The 22,418-nt window shown below is 51.3% G+C and overlaps 1 protein-coding gene across 7 annotated transcripts; it reads right to left on the minus strand.

Annotated features, from left to right (window-relative positions):
• Positions 1-8,054: 8,054 nt before the first annotated feature.
• FRS3 (fibroblast growth factor receptor substrate 3) lies at positions 8,055-18,784 on the minus strand. 7 transcript variants are annotated; one of them, XM_084275916.1, is made up of 8 exons: positions 18,621-18,784; positions 17,581-17,676; positions 15,731-15,881; positions 15,437-15,525; positions 14,721-14,907; positions 12,658-12,819; positions 11,513-11,670; positions 8,055-10,720 (listed from the first exon to the last, which is right to left on the minus strand). In XM_084275916.1, exons 4-8 carry the CDS (start codon positions 15,500-15,502, stop codon positions 9,794-9,796), a joined length of 1,500 nt encoding a protein of 499 aa, XP_084132042.1. In that variant the 5' UTR covers positions 15,503-15,525; positions 15,731-15,881; positions 17,581-17,676; positions 18,621-18,784; the 3' UTR covers positions 8,055-9,793. The 7 variants fall into 7 exon arrangements, with proteins under 7 accessions (XP_084132042.1, XP_084132044.1, XP_084132043.1 ...); XM_084275918.1 differs by having other exon boundaries at positions 15,731-15,848; positions 17,581-17,681; XM_084275917.1 differs by having other exon boundaries at positions 17,581-17,681.
• Positions 18,785-22,418: the final 3,634 nt, after the last annotated feature.

The raw sequence follows: 22,418 nt of genomic DNA on the forward strand, positions 1-22,418 counted from the left end.
GCAGGAGCCGTCCACCGATCCACACAACCTTCTCAGAGACCGCAGCAGAGCAGCTGATCGGCCAGGACTCTGTTTTTATACTGGGAAGCAGTGACACCTCCCCCTTATCTGCTGACCTCCATTTTCCATTACCGCCACACGCACCCCCAGCTTCAAGGGTTTCTTTGTGTTTTGGGCCACGAGGATTTTGAGAAGTTTTTGTCCTTAGTGAGGCGCTGGGGTGAGACTAGAGCCCCACACGCCTTCGATAGCAAGATCAAAGTGCTACCATCCGATAAGAGGCCAGCCCTTATCGCAGCAAAGAGGGGAGTGACCCCAACGTCACCATGGTGGGACGTTATCTGTGTTCGTCAAAACCTGTTCAAACCTTTTCCCAAAACAAAGGCGCTCATGGTGCAGAAGGGAAACAGACTTGACCTCCTTTTGGTCTGCCGTTCTTCCGCCCCGCTGGCCCAGCCACCCGCCCGTGGGGACCTTCTGGTGTGGAGGAGGGATGGCTGCTACTGCGGACGCTTTCCCAGGGCATGGTGCAAGGAGTGGGAGCCGGCTGCTCTACTCCCCTTATTTCAGGGGCTCTGTGAGACCACCATGAGTTTTCTTCTTGCTTTCTCACAGGGGTTTCCAGCACTGTTCTGACTTTAGGTCTGCCCTCTGCTTCTTCATCTGATCTATCCTTCTCCAACTCTTCATCAGCCTCCCGCTCCTCCACTGTCCTCCCCTCTAGGTACAGCTTGTTTCTGCATGTCAAACACCTCAGCCTGCTTCTGCTTTCACACTATTTTAAACAGAAATCACATCTTTCCCTCTTTCTTCTTCTTCTTCTTTTTGTTCTTCAAATTATGCAGAACAACCCAATCCCCTTCCATCCTGCATTAAAACACAGGTGCTGTGCCTCCCTCCATGGGGGCAAAGGGGAGATTTAACCCACCCACAGAGGAAGCCCTCAGGGTTTAACCCACCCACCAGCTCCTTGCAGCAGCCAGAAGGGCAGGACATTTCTCATTTGCTTCTTCAGTGAAAAAACCCCAACAACCCCAACCCAACAGAGAGAGAACCACAAACACAGACCTCCCAAACTGCCAACAAACAGCCCCAAAACATTTACAGTTACAACCTAAATATTTTCTAGCCAATGAACCAAAATGTTTTGGGTCACAACCGAAATATTTTACAGCAAACAAAGGCCAAAAGTTTCATTTCATGTCACTGTAGCACAAATCCTCCCCAGCAAACAGGCTGAAACGTTGCCAGTTATAACCTAAATATTTTCTAGACCTCCTCCAGACCCATTTGGATTCCTGATCTGAGCAGCCTGGCAAAAAGCAGTGGGGAAATCACTCTCTCCATCACCTCCCGATAGCCCGGCATCGCTATCGCCACGCTCATCCCGTGTCAACGCTCTGCGGAGATTTTTATTCCCTCGGGAGCAGCAGGGAGTGTGTGTCCTTTGCTGGATATTGAGACTATAATAAAGCAATTATCTTGTTTGCTAGCGGGACTGATAGAAAGATCAACTTATTAAGATTGGATAAAAAAGCAAATTCTGGCTGAAAGCAAAGTGCAGTTATCAAAACGTCAATATACCCAGCGCTATCTGCAGGTCCCCATGGGGACTCAGCCTTGCCAGAAGACAAAGGAGTAAGGTGCCCTCTACAGCACACACAAACACCTTCTGCTCTTGGCACTTCTGGACCCAAAGTTGTTTGGTGAGGTGTTTAGTCTAATGGGAATTGAGGATTTATGGTTTCTAACACCAGAGATTCCGTGTCCCTGCGTGGACTCAGCCAGCAGCACGTACACACGATGCTCTGAGCCAGGACTTCTCCTCGGCGCATTTCCCCTCCTTTGCTTTCAGTTTCTTTTCTGTGTTGGTGCAATGGCCCAGCCCCTGTGCAAACAGCCCCCAGTCCACATAACCCAGGTGAGTCTCTCCCAGGTGCATACGGATCCCATAGCATCCCATGGCCAACTCCACCCCCTGTCCTGGGACACTGCGGTGATATCCAGCAAAGAAGAAGAGCAACAGATCCTCCTCAACCAACAGCACCAGATTGTACAGCCACTGCAGAGGTGGGCACTGTGTCCCAAAAGCTGGCAGCTTTCACCACAGTGTTTTGCAGGATTAGAATAAGAATCCATCCTCCCTCATGACCCAAAGACCTCTCCCGCCTGCAGACACCACTTCTAGAGCCATCAAAGGGACAAAAGTCTTTTCCAAGGCATTTCCCATCACCCTGAATTTCCAAGTCCAGTCCAGGCTCTACCTGTGGCAAAAACACAGAGAAGTGACTGGTCCCAATTCCGGGACAATTTACAGCCGCGGTTCATGTGGCTCTGCCCCAGACACAAGGAATTGCTCTTTACCTTGCCGAATCATAGAATCACAGAATCCCAGCCTGGTCTGGGTTGGGAGGGACCCCAAGGGTCACAGAGCTCCAACCCCCTGCCACAGGCAGGGACACCAACCTCCAGGCCTGGAGCTACACAAGGTTGCCAACCTTGGCCTTGAACACCCCCAGGGATGGGGCACCCACCCCCTCTCTGGGCAGCCCCTTCCAGCCCCTCACCACTCCGTCAATGGCAGCACAGAGCACAACACCCACAGACACAGCACAGCCAGGAGCTTCCCCTGGGCACTAAAGCCTCTCACAAACCCCATGTTAGCTAAAACCCTCCCTGAAGGTGCCAGATCCCATCCCAGCTCTTTCCCTAGAGCAAACCCGATCAACACTGGTAATTTAAACTCACTGGATGTGTTTTGCCTGGAGCACAATTCCTCTCTGCTTGGGTTCTCCAAGAAAAGCAGTTGGGGGAAGCACACCCCACGATGACACACGGAACCCTGCAGCAGCTGTGTTATAAATCACACACAAGCACACACCTGTCTTTTACTCAGTGCTGCACAACCTGGGTTTAGTGGTATATTTCCAAAACAAGAGATTATAGTCCACAGAAGAACAGCTTCCATCCACATTAAAATAAATATCCCTCTTCCATCCAGCTGTGAGAATGGCTCCTGAAATGAACCATTGGGCTCCAGGTCTAACATTTAATTTCCCAAACCAGGGCAAGCATCATGAAGGTTTCCTCTTGCAGGCAGGTTCTGAAGAGACCTCCGTCCACCCTGCTCAGTCCCAGAACCCAAGACAAAGCTGGGGCTCTACACCACCTCCTTCTAGACCCCAAAACAGTCTCCTCCCCCCTGCATCAGTGTCCACTCCCATACCCAAGGTTTAGAAACATGCCCATCACCAGATATTTTATCCCTCATTTCTAAGGACTGACCTGAAAACTCCAAGTCAACTGGCAAACACCATGCTATTTTCAACATCTCTTTGATGGGGCTATAAAAGTCTTCCTAGAAAAAGTAATTAAAGGTATTTTCATTGTGATTTCCTGGGGTAGGGTGGAAATAACGACATGAGTTTATCATCAGTTGGATCATCTCCTCTGTTTCTCTTCCAGTGCTTACCTCCAATGCTTTAAGTCACAGAATGATGCTGAAGGAAACAAACACACGGATTTGGGTTGGAAAGACACTGCACGTGAAGATGTGCTCATGTAGGAAGACACAGATGGCTCTGTTAGCTGTTCTTAAGTCAGTTCCTGCTGAGGAAGAGCTTTCAGGGGAATTTTAAAGGCCAAAGAATTAAACTCTTCATGTTGCCACACGATATGCTCATTGCTGTAGAGTCTGGAAATACAAGCACACCAACGTTTTGCACGATGGCAGAGAAGCCGTGGAAACACCCCTGCCTTGAGCAGATCAGCGCGGCCAGGAAGAGTGAAACCAACACCTTCACTGTTAGCAAAAGCACCTCATTCCCACCAGCTGCCACATTCCACCACTCCAACTACTCCCTTAAGCTACCCATGGTAGGAACAGGAGGTAATCCAGAGACCGTGAGCAGTTTTGCTATTTTCAACCTACATCCACAGGGCATCAATTTCCGAGGCAACTTCATCATTCCCTCCTGATGCTCAGCCCAATGGAAATCTGGTCTACACATTCATGATCGACTCTCAGCACAGCTCTGCCCCAGAGCGACAGGCATCACACTCTCATTTATTTCTTTAAGCTTATTGAAGTGAGATTGGCCAGGTGGAAGACAGCAACCATTGCTGCAGGGGTAATACATAAGGACACAGACTGTTCCTTCTGGGAGGAGACCTGGAAAGCAAAGGTTGCAAGCTTGAATCATGAGAGGACAATTGGTGGTTGCTGGCCTGGTTTTCAATTTGAAGTAAAAAGTAAAGTTCAATTTTGAGCTGTGACACACAGAAGACAGGACCACAGGATGATCATCATATTCCATTTATTCTGGATACATTCGTAGTGCACATTAACGTAGGACATGAGCACTCCTCAGGTCACATCGCGCTGCTGCTGTTCTTCACCTGTAAGGGGGCACCGGGATGAGGGACCGAATGAATAGCCAGAGAAATAACCTGAAGAAGCAATTACACAGCAAGATCAACCCCTCTGGTCAGAGCAACTGAGTCCCCGGTGGCCAGAGCCCCGAAGCACCTTTGTTTTTCTGCCGTATGACACCAGTACAAGTAACAACAAGGAGAATCACATGGGAGAACAGCTCAGAGGTAACACAGATGCATCTGGTCCTTTTGAGAGGAAAAAGAAATTCAAAATATCCCATTCACTCATGGAAGGAAAACAAATTATGTCTCTTCAAGTAGCCTTTTCCAGAACCTGGCCTATAATTGCCAACTTCAAAGCTCTCAGGACTTCCACTAACGCCTTTGTTCGCTAACAGGAATCTAAACCTGTTTTGCTACCTGCTCACAGCATTTCAAGACGAGCCAAGTGTGGGGGAAAGACAAACTTCCCAGAAGGACTGATGGCAGCCCTCCCAGGAGCTGAAGATTTAGGCAATGTGTTCATTAACGATCGTTCGTTAATGGTACTTCACAGTCAAGATACTGCCTGAGAGGGCTGAGCAGCATCATGCGGAGGGATAGAGGAAAGAGGTTGGGAGGCAATGGCTATGAGAACTGGCAGCTGCAGTACCAAGTCCCAGGTTGGCGGTTCTGCCAGTGAACAGCATGGCTTCAGTAATAAAAATAGGAATATTCCTGTACACATTCAAGCCTCTCTTCAGAAATATTGATCCTTTAACCCTCACAGTCCAGCCTCTTCTTTGTCATAAGGCAGGTACAGCTCACTGATACTCAAACCTCCTTCTTTGGGGGAAAAGCAGGGCCATAAAATGGGTTAAATTAAAAAAAGGAGTAAAAAAAAAAACCCTCTTAATAAAAGACAACTGAGTACTGGAGAAGCTATACTCCTAACAACAGGTTCTTGGAGAAGGGGAGGGCAAAAGACCTATTTATGCATTCACCAGGGAAGAACTATCAGGGGAAGAAGTCTGATTGATTAACTCAAAACTCAAACAAGAACCACTTAGAAAGGTTACGGCTGTCAGTCTCTCTGCAGAGCCCATGGCTGCTTTAGCAAGTTGTGCCATGAACTCCCATCTCCCACGCAGAGGAAGGAGACCAGCGAAGACACAACAGTCCCTACAGGGACTACACAAACCTGCCCCACAGCAAGTCCATAAACCAAGAGCTAAGCTCACGTTGCCAGGTGAGATTACCCAGGAGAGCTTCATTTTGCTGCCTAAACCATTGGGTGTCGTCCCCCCCCCCCCCCCCCCCCCGCCAAAACCAAACTCTCTGCAAACAGCTGACTGAACCCAGGTCTTTTTCCCCCAAGTTACCAATTCACAGACAAAACATCAAGGTGATCGACCTGTCTTGTGGAACTGAGCTTGTGCGTGTGCTCTTTCATCCCCTCCTGGTCATCTGTGGGGCATCAGTTGGATGCACAGAGCTCTGGATGAATCCTTAACACCAGATTTACAGATGAAGGGTGAGGTATTCTGCTGCACAGAGGTGATCTTGGTGGTGGAGGACACTCTGTGGTTGAAGGGGTATGAGGAACCATCAAGTATCCCTAGTTTATCTTCCCATCCCAGTAAGCATGCACACAAGTATTAATGCATCCATTGGGAAAGTCCAGCCAACTTGCATGTAAGGCTCAAAGCAAGATCCATCTTTACAAGTTGACATCAAGACACAACATATTACATCAAGGTAACTTTCAACTGTAAGAAGGAAAGACTCCAGGGAGTTAGGAGGAGGGATCCCTTCTGCCCATCACCCAAATCAAAGGTCTGAGGGAATGAGGAAACGTGGAGGTCCTCATCTTTCAGCCCAATACTGGTTTCTCCTCATCTTTCAGCCCAATACTGGTTTCTCCTCCTAAACCATTTCGAACGCGGCCACTAGAGGAAGCTGTGACACTGGCCAGCTGCTGCAACACAGGGAGAACTCACACACCAGTGACACTCCTGGGCTCCCACAACCCCCTCAGTGCTCCACCACTACTCGGGTCTTCTCCTGCACTTTCACACCCCCTGCAAAATTCAGCATCAAGAACTTCTGAGAGGGTCCTGGTTACTTCATGTGGACATTGCTATTAGTAAACTTTCCAGAAGAGCAAAATCAGGGAGAAGATCACTAGGATGTGACCCCAATGCACACCCTTAAGGCCACAAATGACAACTGATTTCCCATTTGACTGGTTAAACATTAAACAAACCCACTGCAAACATGGAGTCGTGACTGTCTTTTCATTCCCAAAGCTTTCTGGGGAGGTTGTGATACCTCCTGAGCAAAAGCTGCTGAAGCAGCAGTGCTGTTCCCTGACCCACAGCCACCCAGGAGGACACACAGGGATGAAAAGCAAGGCACCCACTGGATTGTCATGCACTGCAAGCAGCAGATGCAGCTGTAGCTTTTCTTCTCTTCAAGGTCAAGGAAATGATTCTTCTTTGAATAGGTGCAGATCCCCCACCGGAGCGTGCTAAGGGATAGTGTCAGGAAACAGCGATAACCTGCTGTGTGCACATGCAGTTATCACGCAGTGGTCTCCTTGTCACTGCTGCTTCCAGCATCCTTGGGAGGTAGGAGAGCATCAGATTCACTGAAGAGGAAACAGAGGCACGAGTCGGACAACCTAGTTTGTCTGGAGGATGTGAAAGTCAGCAGTTCCCAAGGTCCAGACCACCTTTTCCCAAAGCAAAGCTCATTTAGAGCCACAGGAACGGGATCACAGCAGGGGCTCACCGGGAGCTCAGCCTTTTTGAGGAGTCACCCACACTGGTATGCGTTCTCCCACCCCTGGAGCTCACATCTACAGACCCTCAGACCAGCCTTATCCCACCCAGCCACACTGGTGGCCACAAGGAACACCCAAGCAACCACCCCAGCCCTCACCTGCTTTCTCCTAAGACACAAGCTGCCACCCAACAGCATCATCCCTTGCACATAACCAACCTGCAAACCTTCCAGGGAGGCATGAAAGGGCCCTGACATCTTCCTCCATGCAAACATAGAACATTTCATCTTGTTTTCCCTTTCTTGGGGGGAAAAGGGGAGTAATCATTTTGCATTTCCCAGCTCAGGCAGTGGAAAGGCAGATTGTCCTGTGCTGCCAACGTGGGAGTTGCTAACATTGTCCCAGAGGGTGACACTTAGAGCTTAGAAACTCTTTATTTAAACAGTTTATTTAAAGCTTAATGCAGTTAACTTATTTTATATATATATCTAAATAATTTCTTCTCTCACTTCCCTAGAAGCTGTATTTAGGGGGACACATTACTTGTCTCTTGGGTTTTTTTCCTCTCTTCAAATAAATCATTTGGTATATGTATAAAAATATATCGCTTGCGTTTCCTTTCAGTTAAAGATCACACAAGGGTTGGGGTGGAGAAAATGGAAGATGAGCACAGACACCTCCAAAACAAAAAGGGAAACCCAGTGAATTTCAGTATGTGGCACACTTTGAATTTACAGTGCAAGAGCAAGCCAAGAAATCCACGTTCTGCTAACACAAGTGTGGCATTACTCATACTGTTATCACTTCGGCATACGTCCTTGCTCCCCAGAGGGTCACACTTCAGTGGGACATTACAGCATCAAAACCAAAAAGGTTCAACTTGAAAAAAGTGGAAATGAAGTTTTTTGGACCTCAGAACCTCACTCCAGGTTGCTGCTGGATGAGGGGGTTCTCTCCTCTCTCATACCAGAGGGTTGCTGACTTTTACACCGGAAAGCACTGGGGACAAGGACATGGCAAGGTTTGGCAATGTCTCTGCTGGAGGCAAGACACCCTTGCAGATCACTGGATCTCTCAACTCCTATCCCAGGGAGGGAGATGAAGAATAAAACAGCAGAAAGGTGGGACTCCAGAGTAACCCAGAGCACTTCTGTCTCATTGAGCCAGTTTAGAATGGCAAAGAGGAATCCAGGGAGGGATTAGGCTGCAGCACATGGCCATGCAGAGAGGGGTGGTAGAACATTCTTACCAAGGGAGAGGAGCAGAGACCCTACCAGGACCTCACCCTGAGGCCTGACAGCTCAGCTTAGGCTCAGCCCTGATATCAAAAGAAAAAAAATCCACATCAAAGGCCACGGATTTATCCAAGAGCAGGAATTTAGCCCTTCCAATTCCACAGTTAAAGGAAACAAACTGCACATTCATTCAAAACATGATCAAATATTTCTCATGGACCCAGCCAGGCATGTGGGTGTAGGCAACGACTTTGATACAACTCCAAGCTGGGCTGCCTGGCAGCTCTGCTCACGCTCCCACGTCTCCCGTACCATTTCCCACCCACTCTGCGCCAGTCAGTCCCAGTTTTTTTGATTTCCAGCTGCTCTTTTTCCACAACTGCAGCTCAAAAAAACCCCACCAACCTCTTCTGAGATCTGTTCCCTAGACAGGAGAGCGTCACAGTGAGCACACATTCCATACTGGCACTGGTTTTGGCAATTACCACTGGGACGTAAAAGAACATTTAATAAATAAGTAAACAAATAAATAAATTAAAACTTCAGCCACCAAAAAGATCCCTTAAAATCCACACAGGGTCTGGTACACCTGAAGTTTTCTATACCAAACCTCCAATCTCTTAGTTGAGGTCTTCCCCTCCTCTTTTAAAGCAGGGTCTCTTCAGGAAATCAGGTTGAGGTGATCACAGTGTTTATGCCCATGGCTGGCTGTCCTCCTCTATTAATTTCTAGAGTTGCCCAATTTAAATTGAATCTGAGAAAGGGACAGAAGTATAAAACACTTCCGTGAGCTTGAAGACAATAGGGAGCAGCACAGAGAGAAGAAAGGAGTGAGTTGAGGGAGGAAAGACCACAGCGTGAGCTCCTACATTACCCAGGGCCAGCGAAAGCACAAAGTAAAACCTTACTTTGGAGTGGCCCAGCTGCAGAGCTTGTCTGGAGTCACAAGGCAGGAAATCCAGGGAGAAACTGGCTCGATTTGCCATGGAACTCCTAAAGCAACTCGGTTTTAGAAACAAACCTCCAGCACACTACCGCTCTGCCTCTGCAGCCAGGCTGCCAGCACTGCTCCTCCAGCTGCCAGGCAATCAGGAGAGCTGACCCCATTCCAGGCTGTATCCACACAGTGCCAGGAGTCTTGTTGGCACGTCCTGCTCCTTTCACCAGAAATTTAACCTTCAAACAGCCTCATCAAATATGCCACAAGGCTCTGAAAACAAACTACAGGGGGTAGAGACAAAGAGGGGAAGACAGACAGACTAGCCTTAATATCAGCTGTAGGAGCCATCCCATGACACCAAGGGAATGGGATAAACAGGGAAGCAGGAGGCAATGGCGGATGGAAGTCACACCGGGTAATACACTGGAGGGTGGGGACGGAAGCCACGACACAGTGCTCGAACTTGGCGTTCCCCCTCACTCACAGAGGCAGGTCAGTGCTGTTATGCCGAGTTTTGCGTGAAGTCCCATCATCTCTGGGCAGGGCCCTTTGCAAACTGGACATGGCTGCTGTCTTTTTCAGGTCAATGACCGCATAGGAGTCTGTCCGGCAGGCGTCGTGGGTGGCAGGAGGTGGGACACGGGGAACCGGTGGGTTCTGATGTCCCTTGCGTGGTTCAGCCTCCAGCTCCACCTGGATGTAGTTGAGTTGCCGTGGCTGCTCCGGACAGGGCCGAGGAAAGTCGAAGCTGAAGACGCTGGGCATGCAGCCGCGCCGGGGCTTTGGCAGGAAGGCGCTGCGCCACTGGCCACTGCCCCCGTGCAGCGTGGTGCTCTCCGAGTTCATGTAGTTCTGCAGGGGATCTTCTTCACCAGCCTCGGAGAAGCCGTTGGGGGAAGGCGTCAGCACGTCCCCGGCACCAGCATCCCCCTCGCCCTGCCGAAGCGGCTGGCATTCCCACACCGGAGGCAGCGACGGCAAGTTCTCATAGTGCAGCAGCGCTGTTTTGCGGTGGGAACAGCTGGGTAAGCCTGTGTCCTCCCGGGTGAGTTTCAAGCGCCCTCCTCGGCAGAGAGAGGAGGTGCTGGGGGGCAGCAAGCCATTGATGTTCTCGTAGACACACTGGGGTGAAGGACACTCCTCCTCACACTCGTTGTTGTTGTTGCTGGGGGGGCAGAAGTGCGTCCTGCACTCCCGGTGGTGCCGACACACGCGTCTGTAGTTGGACATGGGACCTAACACGAATTTAACCTCCCCTGGCTGCAGAAAAACCTGGGGATTGCGGTCTTCCAGGGAGCAGCTGTGGTTCCTATGGGGGAAAGGAGGGTGGACTTCAGGCAAGGAGTGCATACAGTGTCGGCCCCTCAGCTCCTGATCACCGTTGGCTGTGTTGACGTAGGTGTGAGACTGCAAGGAGAGAAGCAGAGAGACAGTGAAGGGAGAAGGAAGTAAGAGCAAAGCAGCTGCCAGCAGCTAAGAAACCAACAGGAACAGGGAATTTTTTGGTGGCTGATGGAGAGAGACGAGATGAAAGAATTCCAGAAGTTGCTAAGATTTTAGGAAACAAACACAAAAGCCATTTCTGGATTTGTGGGCTGAGGAGGAGACTAAAAGAAGTCCAACTGCACAAGATACACATCACCTATTTCATACTTGATGCACATGGCATGGAACAAAAAGCAAAGCCATTTGCAAAATACTGCCCTGAGTGGCTTATGCTGGCAATACTGCAGTGCTCACACCCACCCCAGGCTTCTCTGGTAATGGCTGAGACTGGCTGGATTTTAAAGGGAAAAATCTTAAATTCTAAAACTGAGAACAAATTGCTGAACATCAAAAAGACAAATTCTGTACTTGGGGATCCATCTGCACATTGGTTTATGGGTTGCAGTAATAGCTGAAAGGTTAGGCAGTGTGATTTAGACTCACAAGCAAAGTGCTGCTGTTAAACCACTGCCCCACAAACACTACTGGATTAAGGAAGCCAACTCAGCCTTGACAGAATCCCTGTTCTAGAGCAGAAGACTCCAAGAGCAAAACAAAGCAAAAGGCAGGGAGAGGGGGGAAAGGATGACAAGGCATGAGGCTCTCCTGAGTTTTGCTGGAGCAAGAGAAATCTGGAGTTGCACAGGACTGGTAGCAAAACAAGCTGTGTGCTCCCTGCTTGCAAACAGCAAAATTTGGAACACCCAGGTTTACCTGCTCATCAGGCCCAATCAGGGCATGAGTGGAGTCTTCACCCACGGAGGAATGCCTCAGGCTGCTTACAGAGGGGTGGCGGGCTGCAGAGTACAAGAGGGTTTCTCCAGGGAAGCTGTGAAATCCATTGGGAAATCCTGGAACAGTGTACCCCAGACCTGGGAGAGAAACAAGGCAGGTGAGTGTTAGAGCACTGGTTTGGTGTAAAATAAGAGTTGCCATCAAACCATGCATTGTGGAGCTGCCTGCTCCTCCCCACACCCCTTTTATGCTGAGCATGATGTAATTGGCATGGAACACCCCCTTTGGCCAGTTCGGGTCACCTGTCCTGGCTGTTTCCCTTCTCCTTAGCAGGGAAATACGAACAACTGAAAACTCCTTGAGTGCTTGGCAATAACTAAACCATCAGGGTGTTACCAGCACTGCTCGCACCCCAACTCCCAAACACAGCATCCACAGAAATTAACCCTATCCTAGCCAAAACCAGGACACTTGCTTAAATCTAAGACACTACTAATGGAGACAGGAATTGAACAAATCCCAATTCTTCCTTGAGGGAACCACACAATCCTTGTAGGTGACACTTAAAGAAAGGCCACCTGGCAGTGATCTAGAGGAAAATCACCTGAAGGGCGACAATTTGGTTGACTATTTGAAGGGCTTTTTGTTGCTGTTCACTTGGGAAGAAAACACCAAATCGCAGACAAGTGGGGCCTTAAAATAAACATGCTGCATGGGGCACACATGGACATAGAGATACATGTCAGCAGCCAGGCAGTGCAGTCTCACCTGAGTGACTGCAGACATCGCCCAGATCTCTGTGGTTCCCACTTGTTCACAGAATCACAGGGGTTGGAAGGGACCTCCAGAGCCCATCGGGTCCAACCCCCTGCCAAAGCAGGGTCCCTGGGACAGGTCAGGGCTGGAATCTCTCCAGAGAAGGAGGCTCCACACCCCCTGGGCAGCCTGTCCCAGGGCTCCCTCACTGGGAAGAAGTTCTTCCTCAGATGGGTGTGGAACTCCCTGTGCTCCAACTTGAGCCCATCGCCCCTTGTCCTGTCCCCACAGACACTGAGCAGAGGCTGCCCATGTCCCCCCGTGTCCCACACTTGAGATATTCTTCCCATACACTGAAGCAGCCTTACTGTTGGGTGCCTGGGGAGTCCGGGAGAGCTCCTGCTCCGTGGGGTGACTGTTCCTGGTGATGACAACAGGCTCTTCCACTACGTTGATACTGTTACACTGCATCAGGTCCTGAAGGAGATTAAAGATCTCCTCTGCTCTGGAACACTTGAAGGCAAAAATCCCTGCGGAGTAATGAAGAGGAGGGTCAGAAAAGCAAGAAGAAGATCCTGCTTTAACAAGAGTATTTCTCATTCCTGGCTCTAAATGAACATGCAATTCCAATTTCTTTTGCTGTGTTTAACACAATCACACCCCTGCAACCCACAGGAAAACAGCCAACAACTCAGTGGATCAATGCAGTGACAGAAATACACCATCACAAGTGCCTTCTCATTACATTACTACAAGACAAATAACGAGCATCCCAGTTATCTTGAGAAGATCAATCCCACAAGAGCCGAGGTGTGAAAGGAACAGCCCAACTGGTCTCGTTTCACCTCTACCCTATTTTGACTCACTTGGAAACGGTTCCAGTTCTTGTTAAAATGAGAAAAGTCTATCCAGTCATTCTGGGAAGCTGAACTGGGCCCCGCAGAGTGTGCACATAAGGGACATCGTATTTCAATAATATATGGAATTAAACAGCGTCTCCCCAAAGGAGCAGCCCAAAACTGGGTGTATGCAGAGCCCACCAATCCCAAGCTGGCACGCGCACACACACACACAGAAAGCCATAGCAACGAGAGCAGCATGGCAACAAAAGCTGCTGCCCCAAAGAATAAGGTTTTTAAAATTCTGGCCAAAAAGAAATAGCTCTATTTGTGTTATATAAGGTAGGGAGCAGCATCAGGAAAGAGTCCTCCAAATAAAATTAATTTAGTGGAATAAAATCCTACAGGGAAGGCAGAAAAGTCACCAAAACAACACCATCCCTCTCCTTTTTGTCTGATTCCAGACTGATGAGTGTCTGCTGCAAATTTTCTAACATATGAAGAGCAAATGACTCTGCTAAACAAAACCAACATACACAGGGGGCAGGATTTTAATCCCTGACCTGCATCCTGCAAAAGGCAAAACAGAAACCAAAGCCAAGCAATTCCCATCACTGGTAACTGATAAGCACTGACACCCCAGGAGGGGAAAACCCCACTTAGAGAAATATTAAAAAGGAGCTTGCAGCCCTACTGAACCATCACGTGGAGTCCTTTTGGACAAGAAGGAGTTTACAAACACATTTAATAGAGTGAAGAAACAACCTTTTTTTTTTTCCCAGGCCTGAAGATGCCAAGAAAACATTCAGCTCTTTAGAAGCAAGAGAGACAGACTGGTGAAGGAACTAACAAGCACCATTGTAAAACCAGAGTCTATTCCCAGTACTACTGATGACTTGGCATGTACTCCTGGGTGACTCACTTCCCTTCTCTAGGCACAGCATCCCCATGCAGAAAAACCGTTAAAACCCTTTTTCCTCTATGCTACAAGCTGCTGCCAAACACAGAATGCAAAGTGAAAGTAGAACTAGCACCCTTCTAGAGAAAAACAAAATGTCCTCCAACAACCACTGTGCATTTGGCAGCTCCGTAGGATAAGCAAACCCCAAGAAGGACCTGCAGAAAGGTGCAGGCCACGTCCCTTCCCCTCATCCCTTGAGTTAAAAGATGCTTCACAAAGCCTCAGTCCTGCAAAAAACCAGTTTGTGTCTCCTAAGGAAAGAAGGACAGCAACTCTTCCTGCCTGTGGTCTCGAAGCACAGAGCTGACAGTGTAATTAACATCCCCTCTGACACTAGAGACACGCTGTCCAACGGTCAAGCCTGCTTCACCAGTTACCTCATGATCACCAATGCACTAACAAAGTGAGACCATCTGATTTATGGCCAGGTACTGAGTGAGCCACAACGTCACTCTCCTTAGCGTTTTAATCAGGAGCATTAACTATGTGCATGCACACTCGAACAGAGGCTGCAAAAGAACCTCTTGATTCATTAGATGCAGGAATTTGGGAAGACACAAACATCAGCTCGTTCCAGCTGCCTGGGAACAGAAACCTCAGCATTCCTTCCTCTGGAAATGCCCACACTCACCCTGCCCTGTCTGGCAGCGACGACCACTCTCAAAGGAGAACAGGTTGGAGTCGTAGCCGTAGCGGCGCAAGCAGAGGTAGGGCCACCTGACAGCATCTCGCTTGTGAGTGTGCAGGATGAGCTCCGTCTGCGTCAGCTCCATAACCCCAGACCCCAGCTCGTTCCCTTCATCATCCACGTTCGTTACCTGCAGAGGCCACACATCCAGAAACTCAGCTCACTGGTAAAACAAGCCCACCCATGGAGGCACTGTCATTCCCATGGATTCCCCCTTCATTTCCTGAGCTGCCTTTCTCTCAGCAGAGAGCATGAATTCAGTGTTGGCAGAACACGCCAAGCCAGCAGCCCTGGAGACTGTGTGCTTGGCAATTTAGCTGATGTGTCTCAGCACAGACACTGGAACACAGCCCTGAGCAATAAAAGGTTTCTCTCCAGTTCCCCATTTTCTTGCTCAGGCTGAATCTCAGCACAGAGGCAATTTCTACTGCAAATACAAATATTATCAAGAGCAGAGGTTGCTTAAGGGAAAGAAAAAAAAAACCCCAACCAAAAAAATCAAACCAGCAATATATTTCTAAATCTTATCAAGCAAAAGATTTCTCTGCAAAAGCAGAGGTGTTCTTTCCTTTCATGCTTGCAGTCCAACCCATTGTGGGTTGTACTAGTAGTCAGTGCTGTCACAGGCTCTCTGATGGGGACGAAGGTGCAATACATACCTTAAATTTGGTGGGATGGTTGTCTGGGATGCTGTCTCTGCACAGACAACTGCAGCAGCTCCCCATGACGTCAGCATGAGAGGTAATCCCTGAAAAAAGGGCACAAACCAGAGGACAATCACATTTTTTGAGCTAACTCCTCCCACCCTCTCCAACAAGCAGCATTTACAGCCTGTACCCTCCTTCATCCCCCACACATGGGCCAGTGGATTTGGATCTCAAACTCTTCAACACCTTCCTCAATTAACAGACACCACACAGTACAACACTAATCAACAACAGCAGCTTTCTTACCATTAGGCAACTGTTAGATTTCTCTTTTTTTTTTTTTTTTTTTTGGAGTGAGAAGAAATTCCCACTATTGTCCCTCTATCTCCTTCGGGACTTCATGGTAACCAGGTGTCAGAGTCACCTAAAACACAAGGGAAACAGTCCCATCTTCCACCTGATAAGGAAATACAGTTGAACAAATTAAAAAAACAATAATAATTTTAAAAAAACCTAAACAAACAGAGAAGCTTAAAAAATAAGGGGTAGGGCTTGTGACTGAAGTTCTCTCCAAACATCACAAGGAAGGCAGATGAACTTTTTAAAAAAATATGCATTTATGTGAATTTAGAAACGAATTCTGCATTAGCCTCTCCTGAAATTAGGGAAAAAATAGTGTCTACAGTGAAAAAAACCCAATATAGAGAAAGAAGAAGTATTTTAGGTCTTGGCTGTGGGATACTACACAGGAGTGGGGTTTATCAGAGCTACTTTAGTGCAAATAAAACACAGCAGTAACAGGGAATTGGGGCTGTTCAGCCTTGACACAGTGTGGGACACAGGGGGACATGGGCAGCCTCTTCTCAGTGTCTGTGAGGACAGGACAAGGGGCAAGGGGCTCAAGTTGGAGCACAGGGAGTTCCACACCAATATGCAGAAGAACTTTTACACAAAGAGGGTGAGGGAGCCCTGGGACAGGCTGCCCAGGGGGTGTGGAGTCTCCTTCTCTGGAGACATTCCAGCCCCGTCTGGACACTGACCTGTGTGACCTGTCCTAGGGACCCTGCTTGGGCAGGGGGTTGGACCCCATGGGCTCTGGAGGTCCCTTCCAACCCCTACAGCTCTGTGATCCTGTGAATGGCTGAGAGCAGTGAAGATAGAGGAATCACACGGATGTGCTGCTTAGGAATGTGAACCTTCACCCTATGTGAGGTCCTTAGGGGTCAAAGAAGCTTTTAAAGCAAGGGAACCCAGCAGCTGTTTGGACTATGAAAAGTAAGAAACGCTGGAAAATACCCTGTTATCTGATAAGAATCAAGCAGGCAGAGGGGCTGCACACAGCAGTAGTGAGAAACATTGTGATCTTTGCAAACTTCACTCTAGGGCAGGGGATTGGGCAGCAGATAACACAATAGGATGTCATGTTTTACTTGGCAAGAACAGCTAACAACCTCTCCATCTGAGGAGCGAGAGAATAAAGCCATATGGATCCCCAGCCTGGCACTCAGATGGTAAATAAAATGAAAAGGCAATAGGAAACCTCTCACTCTGCCACACCAGGACCGGCCTCACCAGTTGCTTTGGATTAAACACTGAATCACAGCATTGCAGCTCTGTGCAAAACCACACTGCCCCAGCTGCCCTCAGACCCCCTCTGTGTGGGGGGAAGGGGAAGAGCCAGAGGTGAGCTCATCGAGGGGTCCCATTTCACCACCTAAATTACCTTCTGCTGCAACCCCACGCCTTAGCTTTGGCTGCCTGAGATCTCCCCACCATATCCTAACCCTACAGAGTCTTATGGAGGAGCAATGAAGAGGGATGCTTCCTTTTGAGCAAGCTGAAGGAGCTGAGGCACACACCAAGCTGAACTCGCCTGCCCTCCCGCACACAGCCATCGCCCCCAGCAGTAACAACACTGTGTGCTCCCTGTTCCACACCACATCCCGCTCGAGCCATCCCACTTGTTTTTCCAGACTCAGTATGGATTTACCCCCTGATGACCTTACAAGCTTTATCAATAATTTAGCAACAGATAGATCCCTCTCTGTTTCCTCTAATCTGGCCACTACAGGCCTTGTCCTCTGCTGTCTCTGCCCTCCCATCCCCATCTCATCAATTCCCCCAGTGAAAGAAAAAACATGTGGAAAACACGTTACCTTCAGGCTCTCTTTCTTCTTTAAGCCTCTCTCTCTGGTGCTCCCTCCACCCGTGTCTGTCTAACCTGCGAGGGGGTTCAGCTGAAGTGCTGTCACCTATCCTAAACAGTTACTATGGTCAGAAAGGAACAATCAAGGAAAAAAACACCATGACATGCCTGAACACTCCCACAGGGGCTTCCCACAACTCCTCGCTGATGAATATTTTAGTGGCATCCTTTCCATTAAGACACAGAGACTCTCAAGACTCCTCAGTGCCTCCAACACACAACTTTCCCCCAGCTCTTTGCCAGTTGAGCTGTAAGTAGTTGAACTGAACACTCCAACAGTATGATATGCTTCCTTGCAAGCAACAGCACGTGCCTCCTACAACCAGCAGCCCCATCCTCACCTCTCATCTCCCTACCTCTCCAGACCTGAACCTAAATCCTCCCCAAAGCCGTGGCAGCCCTCCTGGGCCCACTCTCCAGACCACACAGCTCGCCTCTCCCAATTTCACAGCCGGGTCAGGTCTCTCCCCTCCTAAACCCTCCCTGTCCTGCAGAAGACCCCTCGTATCTCCACGTTCCTCAAGGGATTCTCCTAAACCTGGCTCTGCAGAAAGGGGCCCACCTAATCCCAAAGTACCACAGTACCCCGGCACAACCGGGACCCACCCCCCCGCGACGTGCGCAGGGACACACGGATACCCGGAGCCCCACAGACGGCCCCAGCACCGACCCCCCTGGGCACGGCGCAACGGGCCCACCGCCCCGTCCCCCGCACGGGAGGGGGAAGCGGGGACACAGACGGGCAAGAGGGGCCGCTGGAGAGAGGGGGAAGGGGCCTGCACAGCCCGCAGGGACCGGAGGCGTGAGGAAGGGCCGAGTCCCGCGGAGGAGAAACGGGCTGGGGAGCGAGGCGGGGCCGCGCAGGGACACCGCGGACACACCGGGGACGGGGAAGAGGGAGGCAGGCGGGCGAAAGGCAGGCGGGGGACAGTACGGGCGGCGCCGGGCCCAGGCGCGGTGCCGAGGGAAGGCCCGGGCGCGGGTCGGTACCTGAGGCGCTGCCCGGCTCCGCCGTCCGGTAGCTGAGGCCCCGGCCCCCGCTGCCGCCCGGCCCCCGGCCCGGCCCGTCCCCTGCCCGGCCCGCCGGGTCGGGGCTCGGGCTCGGGGACCGGGTGCGGGTCGGGCCCCGCCAGCGCCGCGTCCCCCCAGCCCGGGCCGGGCCCGCCGGGAGCAGCGAGTCCGCCGGCCGCCGCCTAGAGCGTCTCGGGCTGGGAGGACCCGGCAGGCGGGACGGCAGCCGCCAGAGAGCGCGCTAAACACGCCGCGCCGTGGCCGGAGGAAGGGCGAGGGCGAGGCGAGGGGCGGGGCCAGTGGGGGGGCGGGGCGAGGGGCTGTGCTGCGGGGCGTGCGGGAGGGGCGCGCTGGCGCCGGGGGTCCCGGGGCGATGTGAGTGGCTGAGGGGGGCAGAGGAGCGGGGGCGGGGGGGGCTTGGGGGGGTCAGTGGAGGGGGATTCGGCAGGGGTCGCTGGTGGGAGAGACAGGAGTGCGGCTGGGGAGAGGCCTGGGGCAGGAGGGGCTGCTGAGGGGTTAGTAGAGGGGAATTTGGGGGGGGGTCTGCACGGAGGGGTGCTCTAGGGGGATCGGTGCAAGGGGATTGGAGGGGGCTCGGGCAGGAGGGGTGCTGTGGGTACGGTGGAGGGGGTTTGGGGGTTTGGGGTGGGGGGGGTGCTTTAGGAGGGTGACAGTGGAAGGGGATTGTGGTGTCTGAGGCAGGTGGCCTGCATCCCCAAGCATCCCCGAGCATCCCCGAGCACTGCCCACCCCCGTTCCACCAGTATCAGAGCAGCACAGTCACAGCAGCTCGGTGCTGGGGTCCCACAGGCAGCTGCTCCCCCAGACCACCGCAGTGGGCACCATGGCTAAGCTGTGTGGGGTCCCAATGCAGCCCCAGCTGCTCTGCTTCAGCACCGAGTACTGCTGCTTCCACAGGGACGCCACCGACTGCACGCTGGTCACACCACGGTGCTTTGGCAGCAGGGAAGCCCATTGAGCCAGTGTCCTGCCTGTCACACGTGCCATGTCACAGGCATGTGCTCACCCGGTGCCCGTGGGGGACCTTGTGACGTTCCCAGGGCGATGGATGGTCCCATTTCAGGAAGCCCCGAGCAACCAATCTCTCAATTTCGGGTCCCTGTGCCCATCTCATCCCCTAAAAAACACTTTGCCTGTTGATCTTTCTGCTGTACAGAGGGATGGATGGTGGAGCACACTGAGTGTGAGCAGCAGCTGCATCACAGCTCGGGCTGGGAGCTGGCAGCGGGGAGGCAGGCGGGGGGCCCACCACCAGTACAAAGTCCATAGCAGCACACCAGCCAAGATAAAGCTGCTGTGACCAACCTCCCAGCAAAGCCAAGCTTCCCTGGCACACAGCTGATACCTTAAAGGGCCCCTGGGGAACTGCAGCAGTGCTGGTTTGGCAGCCCCAGTGGGACCCCCTCAGCAGGAAACAGAGTGGAGATGCCCCTTCTCCTCTTCCTCCAGCTTCTTTCCCTGCCCAGGTGAGATGCAGAGATGCCAACCACCCTGCAATAACCCCCACACCGACACCACCCTGCATGGCCTCTCCCAGCGGTGCCACCAGATTGCCAGGTCCCCTGGCCACCTCCTCAGACAAATGACCATGGCTTTACAGGTTTCAAATGCAGCTCCAACACTGGTCCCAGGGACCTACACAACACACAAGCCACCTGCACCCCTTGCAGCTTCCTTGAGAGCCCCAAAACAAGACACAGCTTCTTGGCAATGAGATGTTCGGACCACATGGGTGGCAAAGATATGGTCTGGTCCCTGCATATGTGGACTTTTAGGGGGATGCCGTGCCTGTGTCCATCCCCAAAGTCACATCAGCAGGCAGGAAAATCTCAGGGCATGGGAGAAAGGCATGGAAACAGAACAAAGAAGCTTTGCCTTGTGTTGGAAGCTCTGACAAATTCTGCCCTGATTCCTGCCCCAGTGCAATTGTTGTAGCTGAAGCCTGTCTAAATGGCTTTTAGGAGACTCGTCAGGTGTTCAGGGCTTGCAAAAACTAGGACATCCTGACTTGCCTCTGGCTAACTCCTTTGTGAGAGCCCAGCCAAAGTTTCTCCACCTCTAAATTGGGGTGTAATGACACTTCCCCTCTTTCATGAAGCTGTGACTCTTTCTGATCTGGGTAGGAAAATAAATCACCATAAAAGCCATCAAAACGGCAACCTGGGGTGAAACGAGCCACAGATGGAGGGAGGGACGCTTGGAAAATGAGAGGTAGCGAGAAAAACAGATGTCATCTAGAGCTCTTTCCCCTGTAGGGTTAATGTACCACCCCCCCTCCTCCTCCCCTCCGCCATCCTTTGCTCTTCCCCTCCCTGCGTGCTGCTGTGATTCCCTGCCATTGGCTGTCTCTGTAGATTTAGGCTAAAAAGCCTGTAATTAGGACCCTGGCTGACACAGATCCAGTTTCCTGGGCAGGCAGATTTAAAAAAAAAAAAAAAAAATACAACAAAAAGAGAGAGAAAAAAATGTTTCCCTGACTGGGTTTGGATGTTTTCCTTTTGCTTCGTAAAGTTTTCCCTGCTCAACGTCCATTCCCTCGTCTCCTTCGGAGCTGAGCAGGACGGCGGTGGCTGGAGTGGGGCTGGAGCAGCTGGTGGAGCTTGGAACGACGGAGACCGGGTACTGGGGTACGGGAAAAGGGCAGGTAGGTGAGGTTGGGAAGGTTTCTTGGGGTCAGTTTGCTGAGCTATGGTGCTGAGTTGGAGCTGGGGAAGAAGGTGCTTGGGAGGCGGGGGGAGAGTCTGAGGGTTGTTGTAAGGAGAAGGGGAGATGAATGAGGAGATAAGGGGGGTTTTGTGGCTGTTCTTTGGGAGAAATAAATGGGGGGGTGGGGGGAGGGTATCGCTTCCCCCGCTGCCTTTGTTTTCGGGAATATGTCCCCTGAGAGCGAGAGATCGTGTCCGCTCCATCCTGGCAGCCTCTGCCATCCCCATGCAGCCCCCTCCAGCGTGGGCAGGTGAGCAGGCATGGCCACCCGGATCCATCACCCAACAAGCAGAGCTTTCCACTGGAGGTGGCTGGACCCTGTTGCTGCATCAGGATGAAATCCGGTGGCTGCAGGGGAGGCGGGGGCGGGGGGGGGCGGTGGTCTGTCTCTTGCTTCATACCCCCGGATGTACGGATGGCTGAGTTACAGCAAGTTAATGGGTTACTGCTCCCTGATGAGAAGGAGCTCTCCCTGAACTCTCAGGATTTGGGGAAATACCCTAGGAAAAGCCCTTTGCAATACTGGCACATCCCACTGCCAGCAAACACACCATGGCGTTGGCCACTGACCCCTCCGGTGCCATATGGCAGAGCAGGATATTGAACTCCCACACCAGTCGAGTGGGGGGTGGGCATAAGCTGACCCTATACCTCCCCACTGCCCATGGGGCAGCAGCACCCAACCCTTGCTCCACCTCATACCATCACAGATCCAAAAGCCACCGTGGGCTCCTTCATGAGACAGGCTCCAGGTTTGGGCAGCCTGGCTCGGGCTGTGTTGCAGGACTAGCTGCTCCGGCTCGCCTTGCCAGACCTCAGCTTATCTCTCCCTAGAGGAGATGCGTCTTTATTGCTCTGCATCTTTTATTTCTACCAGCCTTCATTGCAGCTGTGTTGACAGGAGCTTAAGCAAAAACAGGTTATCCCGTGGGTGAGGCAGTGAACACAGGGTTGTGCCCCCAAAGCTTTGGGGGCGCTTGGAAGGGGATCTGGGGTTTTGGGGGTTTCCTTTTGTGATGGGAGCTGTTACGGTTCCTTGGGGTCACGGCG

The sequence above is a fragment of the Gallinula chloropus genome, assembly GCF_964237585.1.
Source record: "Gallinula chloropus genome assembly, chromosome: 27".
Classification (NCBI taxonomy): Eukaryota; Metazoa; Chordata; class Aves; order Gruiformes; family Rallidae; genus Gallinula; species Gallinula chloropus.

Excerpts from the sequence above, each read along its gene's own strand:
- FRS3 (XM_084275922.1), bottom strand. The coding sequence starts at position 15,502 with ATGGGGAGCTGCTGCAGTTGTCTGTGCAGAGACAGCATCCCAGACAAC. Across the intron at positions 11,671-12,657 it reads GACTCCCCAGGCACCCAACA|GTCTGGGGTACACTGTTCCA; the intron begins GTAAGGCTGCTT and ends TTTCTCTCCCAG. Across the intron at positions 10,721-11,512 it reads TGATTGGGCCTGATGAGCAG|TCTCACACCTACGTCAACAC; the intron begins GTAAACCTGGGT and ends CTCTCCTTGCAG.